General features: G+C 37.7%; 1 protein-coding gene and 1 non-coding gene across 2 annotated transcripts in view; one reads left to right on the top strand and one right to left on the bottom strand.

Moving 5' to 3' along the window:
- The window catches only part of LOC106054416 (uncharacterized), a 28609-nt gene extending 10851 nt beyond the window's left edge, over window positions 1-17758 (bottom strand). The window contains exons 1-15 of the mRNA XM_056043074.1: window positions 17518-17758; window positions 14964-15115; window positions 13430-13576; window positions 12316-12473; window positions 10643-10877; window positions 10397-10502; window positions 9544-9640; window positions 8353-8448; window positions 8052-8102; window positions 6859-6949; window positions 6371-6433; window positions 6098-6277; window positions 5248-5389; window positions 3771-3879; window positions 3179-3251 (exon numbers count right to left, since the gene is read on the bottom strand). Coding sequence (XP_055899049.1) covers window positions 3179-3251; window positions 3771-3879; window positions 5248-5389; window positions 6098-6277; window positions 6371-6433; window positions 6859-6949; window positions 8052-8102; window positions 8353-8448; window positions 9544-9640; window positions 10397-10502; window positions 10643-10877; window positions 12316-12473; window positions 13430-13576; window positions 14964-15115; window positions 17518-17563 — 1746 coding nt within the window. The 5' untranslated portion in view covers window positions 17564-17758. The remainder of the gene's footprint in view (window positions 1-3178; window positions 3252-3770; window positions 3880-5247; window positions 5390-6097; window positions 6278-6370; window positions 6434-6858; window positions 6950-8051; window positions 8103-8352; window positions 8449-9543; window positions 9641-10396; window positions 10503-10642; window positions 10878-12315; window positions 12474-13429; window positions 13577-14963; window positions 15116-17517) is intronic.
- A 2968-nt stretch (window positions 17759-20726) lies between these two features.
- On the top strand, window positions 20727-20799 carry Trnaf-gaa (transfer RNA phenylalanine (anticodon GAA)). The gene has a single exon. It is a non-coding gene; the product is annotated as a tRNA-Phe (tRNA).
- Window positions 20800-20972: the final 173 nt, after the last annotated feature.

Raw genomic sequence — 20972 nt, forward strand, 5'->3', positions numbered from 1 at the left:
CTCTCTGCGCTGTGACCCAATCTCTTTACTGGACAAGTTGGGGAAAAGGCCAGAGAGGAGTGGGGAAAAGGCCAGAGAGGAGTGGGGAAAAGTCCAGAGAGGAGTGGGGAAAAGGCCAGAGAGGAGTGGGGAAAAGGCCAGAGAGGAGTAGGGAAAAGGCCAGAGAGGAGTGGGGAAAAGGCCAGAGAGGAGTGGGGAAAAGGCCAGAGAGGAGTGGGGAAAAGGCCAGAGAGGAGTGGGGAAAAGGCCAGAGAGGAGTGGGGAAAAGGCCAGAGAGGAGTGGGGAAAAGGCCAGAGAGGAGTGGGGAAAAGGCTAGAGAGGAGTGGGGAAAAGGCCAGAGAGGAGTGGGGAAAAGGCCAGAGAGGAGTGGGGAAAAGGCCAGAGAGGAGTGGGGAAAAGGCCAGAGAGGAGTGGGGAAAAGGCCAGAGAGGAGTGGGGAAAAGGCCAGAGAGGAGTGGGGAAAAGGCCAGAGAGGAGTGGGGAAAAGGCCAGAGAGGAGTGGGGAAAAGGCCAGAGAGGAGTGGGGAAAAGGCTAGAGAGGAGTGGGGAAAAGGCCAGAGAGGAGTGGGGAAAAGGCCAGAGAGGAGTGGGGAAAAGGCCAGAGAGGAGTGGGGAAAAGGCCAGAGAGGAGTGGGGAAAAGGCCAGAGAGGAGTGGGGAAAAGGCCAGAGAGGAGTGGGGAAAAGGCCAGAGAGGAGTGGGGAAAAGGCCAGAGGAGTGGGGAAAAGGCCAGAGAGGAGTGGGGAAAAGGCCAGAGAGGAGTGGGGAAAAGGCTAGAGAGGAGTGGGGAAAAGGCCAGAGAGGAGTGGGGAAAAGGCCAGAGAGGAGTGGGGAAAAGGCCAGAGAGGAGTGGGGAAAAGGCCAGAGAGGAGTGGGGAAAAGGCCAGAGAGGAGTGGGGAAAAGGCCAGAGAGGAGTGGGGAAAAGGCCAGAGAGGAGTGGGGAAAAGGCCAGAGAGGAGTGGGGAAAAGGCCAGAGAGGAGTGGGGAAAAGGCCAGAGAGGAGTGGGGAAAAGGCCAGAGAGGAGTGGGGAAAAGGCCAGAGAGGAGTGGGGAAAAGGCCAGAGAGGAGTGGGGAAAAGGCCAGAGAGGAGTGGGGAAAAGGCCAGAGAGGAGTGGGGAAAAGGCCAGAGAGGAGTGGGGAAAAGGCCAGAGAGGAGTGGGGAAAAGGCCAGAGAGGAGTGGGGAAAAGGCCAGAGAGGAGTGGGGAAAAGGCCAGAGAGGAGTGGGGAAAAGGCCAGAGAGGAGTGGGGAAAAGGCCAGAGAGGAGTGGGGAAAAGTCCAGAGAGGAGTGGGGAAAAGGCCAGAGAGGAGTGGGGAAAAGGCTAGAGAGGAGTGGGGAAAAGGCCAGAGAGGAGTGGGGAAAAGGCCAGAGAGGAGTGGGGAAAAGGCCAGAGAGGAGTGGGGAAAAGGCCAGAGAGGAGTGGGGAAAAGGCCAGAGAGGAGTGGGGAAAAGGCCAGAGAGGAGTGGGGAAAAGGCCAGAGAGGAGTGGGGAAAAGGCTAGAGAGGAGTGGGGAAAAGGCCAGAGAGGAGTGGGGAGAAAGAAAGAATGAAATCTGGTTGAATTTCTACCGTATTCGCTTTTTAAAAAAGCATTTATAAAAAAAAAAAAGAAAGAGTGGAACGACCTAAATATGAATTCATGTCTCAAGCCGATATACTGACCACCCTACTAGCGAGGTATCTATGAAAAATAGAAGATTGTATTATAATCTATTGTTTGTTACCGATTTACTTTTAAGCATAAACCTATAAAGGGGACTTATACCACCACTTCAGTGAAGTACAATTTCTTTCCCTTGTTCGAGATACCAAACAAAATAATTCATTACCAATAGTTAATTGGTTATTTGTTTTAAAAATTGATCGTTGTTTTGTCAGGTAGAAAAAATAATTGTGCAAAATTTTAGCTTGATCCGAGATTGGGTGTCGGAGAAATAACGTGTACAAACTTTTTATCAGACAGACAGACGGACAGGGTGAATTGACATAAGCTTTGTAAAACATCAGATCTGCGGCATTCGTAAGCATACACTTGCCGTCCAGTGTTTTGTTCAACAAAGTGCAGAGAGCTAGATAAACACTTTGATGACAGCATCAGGGTGACAAGAGAACTCAAGATGCAGACAAATTGTAAAAAGAACTTTTTACCAGACTATCAATGACATTGCTTTTCATGATCTCATGAACATAAAGATGTCTCTTAATATCCAGTGTCATTTTAATGCGAGAGATAAAGAGTTATACCCCGCCCCCTAGATAAGGATACCATTGTTCTCGTGAAATCACATACTTATGATGTTACCATAGAATATTATTCTGAAATGCAATATTTCAAAGATACATTGTAAGCACACATTGGGACTGTTGAAAATAAAATGTGGTTGTTTATTTTTTCCCGTACAAAACTATGTTTTATAATGTATAATAAAGTTTTCAAAACATTCTCTCAAAATGCAGGCTATATAATACTTTACCCCTTACAGTATATGGCTAGATTCAAAGTTGTGATTGATAAAAGTTACTGAATTAAAAAGTTTGATGACACAAAGCCGGTTGTCTCCGCTTGCTGTCCCCTCAGTTAAACGAGCAACAGTAAAGAGTTTCAAATGTTATGGCACGATTAGGAATGAATTATTTGTTTCGGTAATAGGGGAAGTTTTGACTTAGTGACAATGACGTGACTAGTAAAGACTAGGTTTTAGAGATAGAACGAAATACCAGCCGACGTAAACAGACTACTTCCAGGACAACGTAGAGATAGGTAGAATTTAATGAACGTAGAGAGTTAGCTGACATTCGATGGTTCCCTTCATTGCTATTCAACTTGTTCGACATTCAGTATCAGCGTCGACTAACTTTTATAGATTGTTCAGCCTTTCGCCAGTGTTATTGGATGACGTATTACGTTGAGTGTTACCTCCATTTGGTTTATTTGCATTAGACACTGCGGAAGCGCCAAACACTACATCACTTGTACTTGTTATGGACACTGCTACTTGGAATGTCAGAAAACACAGACTTAGTAAATGTGATATCCACAGATAAACTAGCAGGGTGACGTCAATTAATAAATAATTGATGAATGAGACAGCTGGCGTTTGGTTTACGGTACGGTACTAAGTATCACCATTCTTACAACAATGCATATTTAAATTGAATGCCAAAATAAGTTGTACCTTTTTTATTTGGTCATCAATAGCAGTAGCTGGTTTACTGGGCTGAAGTATTTGGCCACTAGAGTCACAGCATCTGGCAAGCACAATGAAATTATTGTGAGTCTTATTCCTTTTTTGAAGCAATATTTTAACTTTGTATATAGAGTTTAGAAGATGTATTTTTAATTCCGATTTTTTAAATAAATGTGTATAAAATTTTAAGAATGTTCCTTTGTATTCGGGGGACATGGAAGTGTTTATACAGTTCTATAGCTCATTAAGGAGTTGATTCCTGCCACATGGAAATTCTCCCAAAAAACAAATCTTTCACTCTCAAGCTACAAGCAGCTGTTTCAAACTAGACAAAACCGTTCAGAGATATTGACTTCTTCATAGCGAGACAAGAGCGAGGCCACCTCAACGGAGACTCCAAAAAACATACTGAATTACTACATCCTAGCTTGAGTAACATCCATTACTAGGGTCACTAGTGCCGATCCTCCCATTATCTGTATTACAAATTGTGGTTTATGCTTTGTGTAGGCCGAATCATTTTATTTTGACTTTTTTTTTATCCAAATATTTAGAGCATGCTAAGCTTATCCATACTGACCTCATCAGTACCGTAAGGTTAATGAATCCAATGCCATCTCCTGGTCCTACTGGACCTGTGCTCAAAGTTGCCAGGACACTGTGTAACTCGGGCTGAGGCTCAGTCATAGCTTAGGGAAGAAACAACAACAAATATCTATCAAAAGAAGACTAAAAAAATACATACTTGATTAACACAGAGATTAGGAAAACTTCGGGTAAGATTAGGAGAACGTCTGCTGAGATTACGAGAACGTCTGCTGAGATTAGGAGAACGTCTGCTGAGATTAGGAGAACGTCTGCTGAGATTAGGAGAACGTCTGCTGAGATTAGGAGAACTTCTGCTGAGATTAGGAGAACTTCTGCTGATATTAGGAAAACTTCTGGTAAGATTAGGAGAACGTCTGCTGAGATTAGGAGAACGTCTGCTGAGATTAGGAGAACTTCTGCTGAGATTAGGAGAACTTCTGGTATGTTTTAGTCTAGAGGAAATAAGAGAACATTAACAGGGGAAAATGTTTGGATCCTATGTATCTTATTAGCTGATATTTTTTTTTAATAAGAGAGTCAGACAACATTCATGTACCTCATGTACCTCTTCACCCCCTCTCTTACCCAAGTTATTGTTTTCTAGCCAATACAATCTCTTTAGATTCGGAACCTTTTAAAAGAATTGCCTTCAGTGGCTAAGCTAGGATGGGGAGATTAGGGGGGAGAATTGGAAAATCCCCCCGGGCCCCCAAATGAGTGTTTTTTTTACATTAAATATTAAATATTACGAAAATTGCAGGGGCCCCCACATGGGTTAAGTTCCTCCGGGCTCCCTAATGATGGGAAATTCCTAGCTACTCCCCTGGTTGCCTTGATAATAAAGCTAGTAACAATGGAGGTGTGGCATTTTTAAATCGTAGACTAGAGCAGCAATGCCCAAACTACGACCAGTGGGCTATTTCTAACCCGTGTCGCCGTGCTATCCAAACACTTGAAGCTTATGTCTGTAGTGCATAAAAAGGTCAAACGATTTCGGCTCCTTTGGACTCCAGTAGCCCACGGCACACGAAAGTTTCAGAGGTGCCTAGGCCGAAAAAGTTGGAGTAACAGTGATTGATCTATAGCTATCTAGCTATGGGGTAGGGTAGGCGAATAAGTAATGCAAGACTTCTTCAAAGATGGGCCCAGTGTTTGCTTTACCTTTTCTGTATTTTCCTTTATGTTACATTTACTTTGAGGAAACAAAAATAGATTCTAGAACACCGGCTTTCACGAATAAAGGAACAATGTTTCTAACGAAAGAATTTGTAGAACTGACCTCATTTCCGTCATCTTGAAAGTGTTAAGTTCCGCCATGGTTATGAAATATTTGGGGATTTATTTTTAATTTATAATAAAATAAGACTATGCCCTATTGCCTTACCCCCAACCTATTGTGACGCCACTGATTATTGCATCTTTTCTCTTCATGTGCCGCCCATGTCACGGATAGTGCTGACATTACTTACTTTTATACGGACTTCCGGGTTGTTTCTGAGTTGTCCAGAAAGTGTCTTTGTATGGAGCCAAGCCTACGGCGTCAACAAACATGGAGGTGACGCCTATGTCCCATTGACGAAGACCTGGGTTGTAGTCATGGCTTACTCGAGTCTGGAACAAAACATTTCAGAAACCAAAGTTGTTTGTTTTAAGTCCTAAAGCTGTTTTGTAATAAAGTATCAGTGTACGTTGTTTTTTCTTCCGCTACATTTCTAAGTATGACAACAATTATTTTAATTTGATTCTATATACCTGAGACAACAGAGAGGGAGGTTTGTTAGGTAAATATAATGTACATTGATAAACATGTCAGTATATGTTCAATACTCAAATAGTACTTGCTTTCATTACTGTTATAGACAAAACATTGCTTTTACACCAAGACTATCCGAGACTACATATGTCCAAGAATTTCACAACATATTTATTAACTCTGTATGCGTTTGAATTCTACTAAGAAATCTGATGCTTTGATAGTAGACGCTTCGTTTGTTTTGACATAATGATGAAGCAACCAAGAAGGAAATAATTGAGAAGTAATGAAGTAGCTCTAATGGTCTCAGACCCGTAGTGAAACAAAACCAATGTTTGTAAGGATGTATTTTAAGTTGCGGAGCGGGAGTGTGGAGGTGGCCTACATTAATGAAAACGTCAGAGAAAAATCATGAATCCTTAATGGTGTCTCAAAACTTGTACATTTAATCTGACTAACTTCAGTAAGACTGTAACTTACCTGATTGACTATTGGAAACTAACCTTAGTGATTATTGGTAACTATCCTGAGTGACTGACTAACCTGAGTGACTATTGGTAACTAACCTGAGTGACTGTCGGTATCTCCAGAGACTGTAAGATATGTTTGCTGTACGCTGAACAATATTGAATGGAAATTTCTCCAAAAGTCTCCGCTCCTCTGCCCATACCCACCAACCACTTCCGCCCGATATCCAGGTCAGTGAGGATGATTTTGTTCTCGTCCGTTTCTTTTTGCAGCCAGTCCTGTCAAGTTCATGTTTTTAAATGTTTCAATTCTATGCTTGACTTGAACTGATTTAATAATTCTAAAACCAGAGTAATAATTGGTTCACTTACCTGTTCATACATTATAAAAGGACCCCAACGTTGTGTCATATTAAACAGATCAATCCAGAATTGCTGAAATATAAAACAGTAAGACACAAAATAACATGATCAGTGGACGGGAACAATAACGTAGACCTAACATAAATAAGATAAGATAATTTTATTGGTCCAAACAAATGTAAATTCAGTTTGACTACAATTGTAATGTACAGTACTTTGTCTTTTTTGATAAACAGCGGTGAATAATAGGCCTTTATTTGGGAACGCAACGTTTCGGCGCAGCCGTTTTGGATCTAAAATTCTACACTGTTAGAAACAATCAAAATGATAGACTTTAGATTAAACACTGAAAATAGATGTAATAAAACCGGGGACTAATGGTCAATGTTGAAATGCAATCTAAATGTTTTCATTGAAGCTCATTCTAAGTAGATTTTGAATCGACTGTATACCACAAATATCTACCACTGGGGTCACGCGGTTCTCTGTCTACTTACGTCATCATCAGGTACAGCCAGTCCACTGCCCTGGTCAGATACAAACAAATACTTTCCACCATTGTATTGGGCATACGCTGTTTGGTTGTCCCTGGGTTTGAACATAGAAGAGAGGATTATAACGTCATTTAACACAGACCAACACTCCAAACAAAATGTATCCAGCTAAAATAACACTAATACGTTAAGTATATTACGCCCCTAAAAAAAAAACAAAAAACAATAATTAATGTTATTATGTGTTCGGCTCATTTCCAATGTTCACCCTCAGATTTGTAAGACATTTGTTGTAAAGGCGCAGGCGTTCAATAGTTTTAACTTTGAAGTCGTACTTCAAACTATAAGATTGAAAGTTGCGCTACAAAACAATCAATAAAACTGTTTCCAATCGCTCACATTTATTTTTGAGAGTCGAGATGTGTTACAAATTAATTACACAATTTATTCAAAATAATTGATGCCGTTTCATTCCATAAAAGCTTTGATTTTTTTCTAATTGTTCATATTTTACTTGTAAAATAAACAGTTGACTTGTATGAATTATTAATTTTTGTTCCATTGTGATATAGATTGTCTTCAAGATTTTAATTAAACAATCGCTTTAAAATGTTCACTTCAGATACCTATATATTATACTTTATATATACATAAGTCTATTCTGGCCAGAGATCGTTTCGCTCTAGTAAAAATGTTATACTTACTTCTTAATTGAAGAATTTTAACAAGCAATTTTGTTTTTAAAAAAAGCTTATTTAAAGGGGAATAACTCCGTCCTTAAAAATATCTCTATCAGTAATGTACAAGTTATTTCCTGTATTCAATATTAAACAAAATAATTAATTACCAATAATTAATCGACTAAATGGATATTTGTTTTTATAGATTCATGTTTTGTTACATACAATACATAATTATTTAAAGTATCAACTTAATCGGAGAATGAGGGAGAAATAGCGGTAACAATTATTTAAGGGGAATAAACCCAACACATTTAGCCCTATCTTTGAATTTTTTTTATTTTATTGATTAATATCTTGTCTATGCCAATGATTAATTGTGCGAAGTTTCAGTTTGATCTGAGAATAATTTTTTTTTGGGGGGGACGTGTACACACTTTTACCAGGCAGACAGAACGAGTTGATATAAGCTTTGTAAACAAAATATTACATTTTTGTTTCAGAGAAACTACTCACCAAAAACGGTTATGGCAGGAAAACGGTACCTTGGTCTTGTTAGCTAAGTAACTGCAAGAAGAAATGTGTGTTTACATTAAATGAGCAAATATTGTCTGTGAACATATCAATAGCAAAATAACAATTATAAAAACAAAATAAAAATTAGAAAAAAATAAAAAATAGAATATAATCCGTTCCAATGATACTTTTTCAAAGATATATTTCAAATAACTCTCTGTATAACAGAAATATGTCGTTTACAAGAAATGTTTTTAATTATTCTTGTCAACTCATGCTAGCTGATGCATTTTGTACCAACCCGAATCCGTCAGGTATGGCGTCTGCTGTAGGAGTCCATGTCAACGCACCACCTACGTGACCTTTGTCATACCACCAGGAGTCGTACTGAGTATATCTGATAAATACAAAAAAACAACAACAACAACAACAAAAAACGCCGAAACAGGGATTCCTTATAAAATGACATAGACACTACGGCAGATACAAAGACAGACACATAAGCACAAAACATAAAGACAGAAATATAAACACATAGACACATTCACTGAATGATGTTATATACTGTTTTTACTTTATTACTTATTATTTTATTTATTGGTATTGTGATCGACATACTTTTCTTTGGCCTTTTACCTATAGCCATTGTAACCTTTTTATATTTTACAAATTTAGGTTTCTTCACCTAGAGTTACTTTAATTGGATTTTTACTTATTTTATTATTGTATTAGACTTATAACAATAATAATGAAAATAATCTTTATTATCGAGAAGGAAATTATTTTTAAATGTGTGCATTACACCACATGTGCACCTCCCCTCCCTAAATAGACAAATTTTAGACAATATTTTGCACCTTAAAATCAATGAACTTCTTGAAAGTAGCAGCTTAACCAGCAATGCGTTCACTTAAGTACAGTTGCTAGGATAAGCTATTATTGTAATATACTAAATAAACTAAACAGGAGTTGATGGCCGACCATGTCTGTGGCATTTAGTTCTGGAGAGATTTTTTCCCTTTGAAACTTGAGAAGGAGTGATCTCTCCATTTCTGGGGAAAGCTTGGGGGATAAATTTGCGAATGCTAGGTTTCCCACACGTCAACAATCGTCACTCTTCCGTACTGACCAGATCCAAAGGGATGGAGAGCCATCGCAATTGGCTGTCAGGTGGATGGAGAGCTTGCCGGAGAGCTGCGATCTTACCACAGTCCCCCCTGCCTGCGGTCTCCAGAACCGCATTTTTTGTTAGGGTTCCTAAAACGATGCAAGAGCTGGAACGTGAAGAAGACTCTCAGCACTTTGCACGATTAGCGTTCATCGCCAGCTTTAATTTATCGTGAAAATCTCCACTATGGAATCCATTACGCACTTGAAAAGATCAAAACTAACTAGAAGATGAAACAGTAAACAATCGATAATTTAAAAAACAAACAAAACCGATCTATTCTTATTACAAAGATGAAAGCTAATTGTAAAGGTGTGAACTTACTGAAAAGGAATATTCTCACTGTTGACATAATTCATAACATCCAGTATTGTAGTCTCGTAGTTCTTGCCTTTCTCCGGGTTATAATAATAATAGGCACCTACAATCACAGACAAGATAAAAAGGTTTACAAGTTTTAGTAACTAATAATTTCTATAAGGAGTAGAATTTTCATGTGGTCTATTGGGCAGATGATGTAAAAGCCATTTAATTCTGTTGCCCACAGTTAACTTTACTTTTCCCCCCAAAATGTTTCATCCATCTATCCATCTCAGTGGTGCTACAGCCCATGGAGGGCTCTGGCCTGCTTCAACACATCATTCCATTCAGATCTCTCCTGGGCTTTTCATCTCCACGCCCTAACCCCAAACTGTTGCAGGTCTGCCTCCACATTATCAATCCATCGCATTCGAGGTCTGCTTTTGGATCGCCTGCTTTTTGGTTTTTGCCTGTATACAATTTTTGCTCCTGTTATCTGACATTCTTTCAAGGTGACCTGCCCAACGTAGTCTGTTCTTTTTTTTTTTTATTTCAGTCACTATTGGTGGGTCTTCATACAATAGATATGTCTCGTGGTTAGGTACCCATTAAAGCTGGGTTAACTCAAAGCCCTAAAGATGCCGAAATTAAAAAGTCCAGTCTTTACCATGATTCGAACCCGGTTAAAAAACAAACGCTTTAACCCTCAGCCACCGCGCATTCAAAGAAACTCTTATAAGAAAATGTAACAACTCTTAAAGCGTGATTAACACCTTCAAATCCGCCTTGCTTTTGTTTCATTTTAATTATTTGAAACAATCTTTAAAAGTTAATAAATAATTGTTATTAAAAAAAAAATATATATATAAGAACTCACCATTATCAGTCCAATAGCCCATGTAGCTTAATGTTGTATCAAACTGTCTACGGAATGAATTCTTCTGATACAGTGACAGTAAAAATTTGCCCCAGCTTGCCATTGCCTGAGGATTGTTAATAGCATAAGGAAAGTATCACAGCGATTCAAAATCCCTAAACATAGACATGAACCTTTCCTCACATTGAGACTAATTATTTCAATATTACATCTATGAGAAAAAAAAAGTATAGATATACAAATTACCTGGTTGATGCCCCTGTTGCTGTAGTACACAATGAAATCAACGCTGTAATTGGCTGGCACGCTGTCAACAAGGCCCATAATTCCGTAGTTTAACTCCTGACGAACAAGTGAAAGTTGGTTGGAGGCGGCCATAAACTGGGACATAGGGGAAATAACCAAAGCGTTACTAGAATTGTCGAAAATAACGAGTGGTCCCCCTTGTTTTCCTGTAGCAAATGATGCACTAGACTGCCATCTTTAAATTAAAAAAAAAAAATTCTAATATAGAAACCAAAGTTATAAAAAAAATCAAGCAAAATATCAAAATAATAAACAGTTTTAATCCGCAATGTAAGGAAGTTAAACCGTTTTCGTGTTCAGCCTTTTAAGACTAAGACTAAGACTGCTTTATTGATCCTTCTAACGATTTGTTGTGATTACAAGGACTCTTTTCTCATATAAAGACAACACAACAGAAACATTCACATAAATACAACAGACACAACATAAAGAGTTCATTCAGCGACTACACACAGGCATCTTGGTGCATTTCATGTTCCCTGATCAATGAGTGGCGGTGATAGAGTCTGACCGAGTGAGGTACGAACGAGTTTTTGTACCGCTCCGTTCTTGTTTTGATTGACAGCAGTCACCCACTTCGCGACGACCTGACGTAGTTCTGATGGAGCGGGTGGCCGTTGTCTTCCAAGATTTTTTCGATATTTCTTAGGCACTTTGTTCAAAAAGCTCCTTTAAATGTGGTAATGTTGTGAGTGTAATTTTTGATGCTTTTTAAATGATGTTTTCTAGATGTCGCAACAGTTTAGATGAGGCGTTGCCTTGCCAACAAGTTATTCCGTATGTTAGCAGATTTTATAAGGATTCGATCTCGTTTCATCTGATACACATACTCTTTAAGGCTTTCTTAGGCTAGAACAGAGGGATTTAAAATGTCTTTAGTCCGCTTTTAATCAGGATGTCATGAATACACGGGAGCCCAGGTCATCAAGCACTGGTTGTGTGTGTGTGTGTCTTTTTTTCTCTGTGTGTATGTAGTTTATATCTTCATCCATATTGTTCCCGTTATAACAGTAATGACACATTAAAAAGGAACTGTATTCAAGTTCCAATATTAAGGACAAGCGCAGTAGGCCTATTTCATGTGACTATGCAGACCCAGCTGCGACCTTTATACTTTGTCGTAGTGATGCATACAGAGCTGTTGTCCGCAGTGGTCTACCTAAGAGCTCTTCTCGACGTCTGCGCCTGTCATTGGCAAGGGCTTGAAGGGGGGGGGGGGCGCTCAAATGTATGTCCTCGACCCTTGTAGGAGTTTTCTCTTTCCTGCTAACTTTTCCCCTTTTAGAAACTCTTGCCAATGAGAACAATTATAAGTTGCAAAAAAACATACACTTATCACTTTTAACGTTTTTATCTGCCCTTATTTCTACCAAGAGCAGATTAGAACTTTACGAATAGGTGATACATCACCACATACATCACCACATACATCACCACATACATCACCACAATCAACATAGCAAACTGTCTCTTTAAGCTTGGATATTTTGGATATTACAAGAAAGTAAATAATGTTTGAAGAATATCGCAAAGAAAAAAACAAACTAAAACTGAAACTAAGAAATGGATTCCTTTCTCGACCTCTAAAGTTATCCACGAATGTATTAACTTGCCTTCCCATGCTTAATCCACTGTATCCAGAGTGATAGCCTCCATAGGCTAAATATCCAAGATCTGTTGGACTTCCTGGAAATGTTTTGAAGCTGGGAAAACTGCTGATCACGTGGTCACTGTCACTGCCTGCTGCTCGATTGGCTGAGCCTGTGTATGTCTGGATAAAAATTTAGAGAGTTAAGTCAGCACTATAAGCTGGAGCCTGACGGGATTAAAACGTCTTTCTTTGTCTTTTGTGTCTTTACATCCACCAACAAAATTATTTTCAAGTCTTTTATAAAGATGTGCACCTCAAACCTAGTGTTAGAGATACAGTGTTAACATACTGCCAGTTTTATAAAGATGTGCACCTCAAACCTAGTGTTAGAGATACAGTGTTAACATACTGCCAGTTTTATAAAGATGTGCACCTCAAACCTAGTGTTAGAGATACAGTGTTAACATACTGCCAGTTTTATGAAGATGTGCACCTCAAACCTAGTGTTAGAGATACAAAGGTTAACATACTGCCAGTTTTATGACGATTCAAATACAGGACGTTTAACAGTTCTGTTATTTAAATACTTGCCGGTTATGACACGCGGCTTGTGGAACTTAGTTTGGGTATTACTAATCTACTGGATTGAATTTAGATCTATTTCAAATATGGAGAATGTTCCCTTCACATGCTTTTTTAAAAATTTTGTTACAAAAATAAAAGTAATTTAAAGTGGGTTTACCCGTTCAGCCGATGTATTCATATGAAACATAAAATACTATGAAAACGGGTTTACCCGATTTGTTAAAAAGTTTCGTTCTTTAATAGAGATATATTTATGGTTTTTTTTTCTATTTTTTAGGGCATTCCTGTTGCGGGATGGACATTAAACGCACACTACGGTTTCCACCATGACATAAGGAACATATATGCGAAGCTTTATCAAGATTGGTCAAACGGTTTTGATTTGTAATCGGGACATACATACATAAATACCCCTTATTTTGTGCTTTATATTATAGATTGTTATGTTAAACTTTGTTATGTTAAACTTTGTTATGTTAAACTTTGTTATGTTAAACTTTGCTATGTTAAACTTTGCTATGTGACTTAAGATTAATGTTACGTGAGTTTACCTGAGAAAAGATCACCAGAGGCAAGTCTGGCATGTTGTACGTCTTGATAGATGCTGAGACCTGAAGTGATCCAGCTTGGTAGTTGAAGCTCGTGCTCTGCCACTGGCCGATGCCGTCCCTGCCTGACGTGGCTGTACAGCTGAGAAGCTGTGGAGATGGCCGAGAAATGACCGTGAGGTAACCGTGAAGTACTCTTGCATGTTATTTATTTAACACACAAAAATGTCATTTTTTTTAGAAGCATCAAACATTGATTTATCTCTTCCAGTGAAGGATCAATAAATTGTGGAATATCATTTCGGTCGAAGAGAGTAAAAGTTTTGACCCGAAGACGTCAACCGCGCAACCAGTAAACTAAATTACAGAATTTAACAATTTTGGAAAGATAATTGGGACTATTATTAGTTCTAGTTTCTTCCTTGTTTAATGAGAAAAAAGATTTTTAAAATATGTATTAGCTAACTTTGACTAGCAGTGATTCTCAAAGCCACTTTGACATGTAATTTCCAGTATGTGACTTTGACTTCAAGTACACACACAGGCATGTATACACAGTCACACTCACACAATCGCATACAAGGATACACATTTACGCACACTCCTACATATTTCAAATGAAAAAGAACTTCCAGAAAGGCACTAATCGAGCCCAAGAGTCTGTAGGTTTTAAGGCTAATTGATTACAGGAAGACAATATACAGTGGAGTCCCGAGTGTCTGACATGACTGGGACCTGACCCATTTTGGATTAACCAATATTTTGGATTAAGGGAAATAATGACTCAAATAAACATAGTTATGAAATACACCGTGTAATTACATCAACTGATACAGGATAGAGTGATAAGTACAGTTTATTTGTATTTCCTCTCTCTGAAACTAACGAAATATAAATTGCGTGACAAGAAAGCCAAATGTTTCTTATACAGTAGTTAAAGTAGTGTTCTAGATTACTGGATTAAGTTTTAAAAATGCATGAACCAGTATCTTACGTCTGCAGACATACATTGTAACAAACATCACTGAATAAAATTAACATAGGCCCTACCATTCCTGGACTATGTTCCACGAATTTCCGAGCATTTATTATTTTATAATTTATTAAAACAGAATCTTAGCTGACCGATGTATGCGCAGAATTAAAAAGTTTTGTACTGTGTATAAAAATATGGCATGGTACAGTATATGTACGATAATTAGTACATATTACATAATACGCTTATTCACTGATATTAATAGTTGTTTTTTTTTTTATTCCTAAGAATATTCTTATTTCGGTTTGTGACTTTTGGTTTACCGAGGTTAGGCTTATCGGGACTATACTGTAATACTATTGATTTCCATGCAACTTAACTGCATATTCTACTTAGAATATATCTAGGAAATGTATGTTGCCATTAGTAACAAAAGAAAACAAGACAATATTATGAGATTGAAACATTTTGTTATAATTTTGTTTTGTGACATTTTGAGAGTATACTTTTTACTGAAGATGTTCACACGATAAGTTAATCACAAAGTCAAGTGATCCCTACCGAGAGACTTTTGTCAGCCGTGGAGTACTGCCGACCTCCATTGTTGAAGAAAGTGTTGCCGCTGGTCAGCCAGGTGACTCCATTGACGGACAGGCTGTAAGAGCCGTTGGTGATAATGTTTACACTAAGTCCACGCTGACCTGTAACTGGGCCTGTAGATGACGAGAACAAATGCTTTGTTTGCCTTTGTTTATTAGAAACACTAGCTGATTAAATTGTCTTTATAAAAAGTTTTTTTTTATAGAACACCAGTCTAAAACCACAGTATTTCATACTTTTACAAAGCTTACATCAACTCACTCTGTCTGTCTGGTAAAAAGTTTGTACACGTTATTTCTCCCACACCCATTCTTGGATTAAGCTGGAACTATGAACAATTCTTCATTCACATAGACAAGAAACGAATCAGTACAAAAAAGAGTAACCAATTAGACAATTGATTACTGGTAGTAAATTAACAAGGAAAACTAATATTTCAGTATTTGCAAATATGGCTAAATTGGCTGGATCTAGTTCGCTTAAAATATCAGCGGTTCTCAACCTTTTAAGTTCGGCGACCCCTTGTTACAATATCCCACTCTGCCGCGACCCCCCCCCCTCACACACACATACAACAATAGAAGAATAGACAATAACAATCCATATTTTCGATGGTCTTAGGCGACCCCTGGCAAAAGGTCAATCGACCCCGAAGGGGGTCGCGACCCACAGGTTGAGAACCCCTGGCTTAAATAATTGTTAACGCTATTTCTACCTCGCGCATTCTCCGATCAAGTTGATACTTTAAACAATTATTTATTGTACCCATAGACATATATATATAGACTGGACGATAAAGAACAAATTATTATCGGAAATATTTGGGAAAAGATAAGTTTGTAGATCCACATCACAAACCTATATGTATTTGCCAATGTCTATGATTGTAAAACAAAGACAAAATATTGGGAATATGGCAGTTTTGTACTTTTCAAAACTAAAGATCAAAGGTATATATTGGCTGAAATGTTAGTCCTAGAATTTATAGCTCAATCGCCGCCATTTTTTTTTCACACAGATATAGTACATAAAACATATTTGACTTCCCCCAAATAAAAATAACTTCCTACTTCCAGTCTATATTTATTTATGTCTATGATTGTACCTTACAAAACATGAATCAATAAACAAAACAAAAAAAAATAAAATTAATCAAATAATTATTTGTGATTAATTATTTTGTTTGATATCGAATAAGGGAAATAACATGTACATTACTGGTATAGTTTTAAATTTATTTTTTAAAAAGGGTGTTGTCTTTTTAAATGAAGCATTGTAACTGAAACAAAACGAATGTTTCTCTTATCAGCTTGTCAATTATTAATGAGAAGATACTAGAAGCATCCAAAACCTGCCGGGACACAAGTCACGATTTTCCTAGAAATCTGAAAGTTTGTGTATGTAGTTAGGAAAAAAATTAGGGGAAAGTGGGGTAATATGAGATTCTTAACTTTAAAGTGTTCTAAAACCTATTGATATATTTTTACCAACTGCTAATATAAAATGGATTCAGTATATATGAAATAAACTTTCCACTAAAGATCAGATGGATTCAAGCATTAGTTTTTGAGCTATAAAAATAAAATCGTTTTATTATTCCTATTACCCAACATTAGTGGGTAATATGTGGTACCCAAACCCGAAAACTATAAAAATTCAAAACAAAATATAATTCTACATATCAAGGAGACAAAACAAACAGTTTAAAACATCACAAAACATTATATTATTTTTAAAATGTTTTCTGTTAAGTAAACAATAAAACAAGTGACTGTAAAGTGAAACCGTACGCTCACCAGAGCTGATAAGAAGAAATAATTGTCTTCATTTTAATTAATATTATTGGCTAAGTCAGCTTTTATACGAGGTAATTATTCTGAGGTTTTCTTCTGCTGCAACATTCACCACCAATTAAGATCTAGATGTAATATGTGAGCAAATAAAAAACATCGGGCCCTAATTTACACCCAACTTGGTATCACATAGTACTAAAAGTAATGTAAAGAGAACCACCAATTTTCTAAAAACATTTTATTAGACTAATATTGCAATCCACAATGTGAATTTAAATTGCGAATGTTGTTTCTTAGCTTAAGCCTCGTTTCCAAATTTTATATAATACCGACCTATGAAAAAATACTACTAATGCTCATATTGCCCACCATCTCATCTCATATATATTAGATTTTCTTGATGCATACAAGAAAACAGTATTCCCAAAAGTCTTCCTGTTCTTTCATGTTTGGAGAATTTCTCTGTACAGAGTAGATATTAAATATCTCGTCTGCAGACAATCTTTTTTAATCTACAGCATCGACATCTTTAATGACGTGACAAACACACGCCTAGACGTGACATCAACACGCCAAGACGTGACATCAACACGCCAAGACGTGACAGCCACACGTGAAGAAGCTGCTGGGATTAAACTTGGTTTTACCATTTAAGATGATAAGCCAATTTATAGCTATATCTGACATACATTTTAACTCGGTACAAAATGTTAACTACTTACCAAAATAGCACAAACTAAAACAGAACAAAATTGAAATTAAAAGCATTTTTCTGTTTTGGTTAGTTTCAAAGTATAAATGTTTGCAATTCTCGTATAGCAGTCATGGCAAAATCTCAAGATACTTAACACATCTTCGTCGTTTGACTAGAGATAACCTTTAATTAGTTCAGACCTTAAGTGACCAGAGAGTTAAAAAATGGAGCTCAGTTATCTGTGAACTCAGGTTTGTGATAATGTCCTCGTTGTTTGGTGTGATGTATTTAAGTAATTTAACATTGGTGTCCAAAGACGTTCATAGCCCAAAACGTCTAGAATGACTTATTTCACACCACGCAGACACCCACACCCACATACACTGTTCATGAACCACCAGAATAATGTGGGACGCACTTTATTCGTCTTCTTGGAAACAAACTGATAGAGCTGTATACTAAACAATGACTAACAAGTTATTATGTAAACATTTGCCTTACCTACTGGGTGGTGTGCATTTGTAAGGATAACTATTTCACTACACAAGAACTATACACCGTGATTTATGCAACTGAACACTTACAAAGTAACAAACAATAATTTTTTATTTAACTCAATACAGGAATGATACAAATAGTGATATGCACATACAAAAACAAAACAGTTATAAAAATGTGTATCCATAACAATTACTTTTAGTAACTACAACAAAGAGTTCCTGTTTTACTAGGTTCAGACCAGCGTCAGGCTATTTGGGATAGACTAATCCCTTTTATAAATCCACTGAATGACAATCTTCACAAAGTTATGCTCAGAACCCACGTCACACGTCACTACAGGCGTGAACTATAACAACATGGCAAGTCCAGGTACATTCTTTTTTTTGTTTGTTTTGTTCCATGTTATAAAGCTTATATCACTGTGTCTGTCTGTCTGTCTACTTTTCAGTCTGATCAAAGGTGTCTACACGTTAGTTCTCCTACACCCCTTTAGGCTCAAGCTGAAACTTTAAATAACTATTTATTGCAACTAGCTAAATATAAATCAATTTAAAAAATAACCAATTAGTCAATTAATTATTGGTAATTAATTTTTTTTTGATATTGAATAGAGGAAATAACTTTAACATTATTAAGAGATACAGTTGCAAGTGTGAAGTACTTTCCCTTAGATAAGCTTTGTTTTTTTTTATAAAACGATATTTTTCCAAGTTAGAACTTAATCTGGCAGGTCTTGGTACAATCTTTATTTAGTCCATTTTTAGCCTTACGTGTAGAAATGTAAAAGTCTATTTTAATGACTTTCTAAAACTTTATAGAAATGGTTAGATTATTTTAATAATAAAGCTTGTCTTCGAGTCCGAAGATTAACGAAGAATGCAGTATTTCCCGTGGTTACGCAGCCCTGGCTGTGACTTGTGACTTACATATTTTGCCACATCATTTAGCGTATTGTTACGAATCTCACTATCCAGGCTCTCTGCAAACTGCACCATACACCACCAACTTAAAGAACTTGACAACTCAGGGCTCCAAAGTAACGTAACACTTTAATAGTTGAATAAATAACAGCCAATACTGTACAATTGGCAACACGTACACTGTACAAATATCTCTCCGATAACACCGTTCCGCAGTATTAACTCTTGCACTGGCCTCTCCGTCTCGTTCCGGGCTTGCACTGGGTTCAACAGTTCAGGACTGACTTCACACACTAGGCTCGTTGTGTCGGACTCGATCGCAGACCAAGATCAAGACGCCAGCCGTCTCAACTGTACTTGACAGTACTCCGCACTGAACCGTCGTAATGCTCCGTACAGACCCACACCGCTGAACTGTGCTGTAGTCGACCGGACTGTAGTGAACCGGGCTCTGAACCCCTGCCGTGAACCGTCTCTCGTGAACCTTGCTGTATTGAGCCCCTTTTCTCGACCGTCTTGACTGCGACACCTCCGCTCTTATATAGGGTCCCTACTGGCCTTCTCGAACCGGACAGAACGCCCCTCGACGTTTCTAGGTGGTCAGATGACTATAACTCTCGTGACGCTCCTGAGCTCTGTTCACGTCGGCGATCCTTCCCGAACTGTCCTGTTGACCCTCGACTCGGCTGACAGTCGTAACTCGTCACGCTTGACCGCTCGTCTAGCGCTGGCCTGGGGCGATTTGCGTCGGCTGACTACACACACACCACTACCCCCATCTGTGCCACCACCAGGTTTATAACAGTATAAAATAGTGATTTATAACCAGTTACGAAATTAACATAGAACCTTCTGATCTTTAACAATATAAACAGTGACTTCTTTTAGACTATAGTACATTACTACATTTGCTATCCCAAAAATATTATTCTTTCCTCTAAAACAAATAAATCTACATAGGTAGGTAAGTGAAATTAGTTGTTTTTTTTATGGGTTAAAAATAAAGATAATTGGTCTACTTAGACTTAAATAATGAAGTCAAGGTTATCAGCAAGTGTCCTTGACCTTGTCAGCAGTTACATAGTAGGTAAAAAGAGATAAGATAAATTTAAAATAAAAAAAAACAATGGCTGGGCCTGGGACTAAACTGTGCAACACTGATTTACCTCTATACTGACACGAATATTTTACAAATCCATGTTGTTGCTAAGGTCTACATAAGGTTACTATTTTTCTTCATTGAAACAAGCAGACGGCTTTATTTCATTGAAACATATCCAAACACAGAATTGAGCAAGAATAGTGTTGAATAGACAACAGTGCTGTTGAAGGCTCTTTAGTTGCTTGAGAAAACATTTTATGGAGAAATGAAGCTGGTCAAACAGTACCTCCTTCCTTGTCGGTGGGAATGAACTCAATGGAGCCATTTGTAACAAGAAGCCTTGCGGCTGTGGTCTCTAATTAAAGCTATTTTGTTTTTAATAGTTTGCTGAGATGATTATTTATTTTTATTACTTGGCTGTTATCAACAGAATTTCTTAGAACATTGGATGGTTTTATGAGCGGTATGCGCGCTGGATTGTCGATCGGCCGTCTCGATGATACCGAGTTCATACCCTGCCCGCTTCCATCCCCCGTCTTCCTGCGGAAGGTTGGGACTAGGAAATAAATCATCTTCAACTCTGAAAGAAAATTCGAAACATTTCTTACATTCAGTTCCATGAAACACTTGAAGCCGTATCTATCTGAATAGATAAGACATGAAGCATGACAGTAAGTGTTATCACTGTCATACTTGTTCCAATTTCTAACAGCAGCCGAAATAGCTCAGTTGGGAGAGCGTTAGACTGAAGATCTAAAGGTCCCTGGTTCGATCCCGGGTTTCGGCAATTTTTTTTATTCCTATATGACTTATTTGTATTTATATATTCTTTTTTTTTTAAATAAAGTAGCATCAGTACTTAGTAACATAAAAACCGTGATCAATAAAATGCGTGATCTATATATGTATGTATAAAATACATAATCCATATTCTGGGCCGTATTTTCGTGCTTAACCATA

The sequence above is a fragment of the Biomphalaria glabrata genome, chromosome 10 (assembly GCF_947242115.1).
Source record: "Biomphalaria glabrata chromosome 10, xgBioGlab47.1, whole genome shotgun sequence".
Classification (NCBI taxonomy): Eukaryota; Metazoa; Mollusca; class Gastropoda; family Planorbidae; genus Biomphalaria; species Biomphalaria glabrata.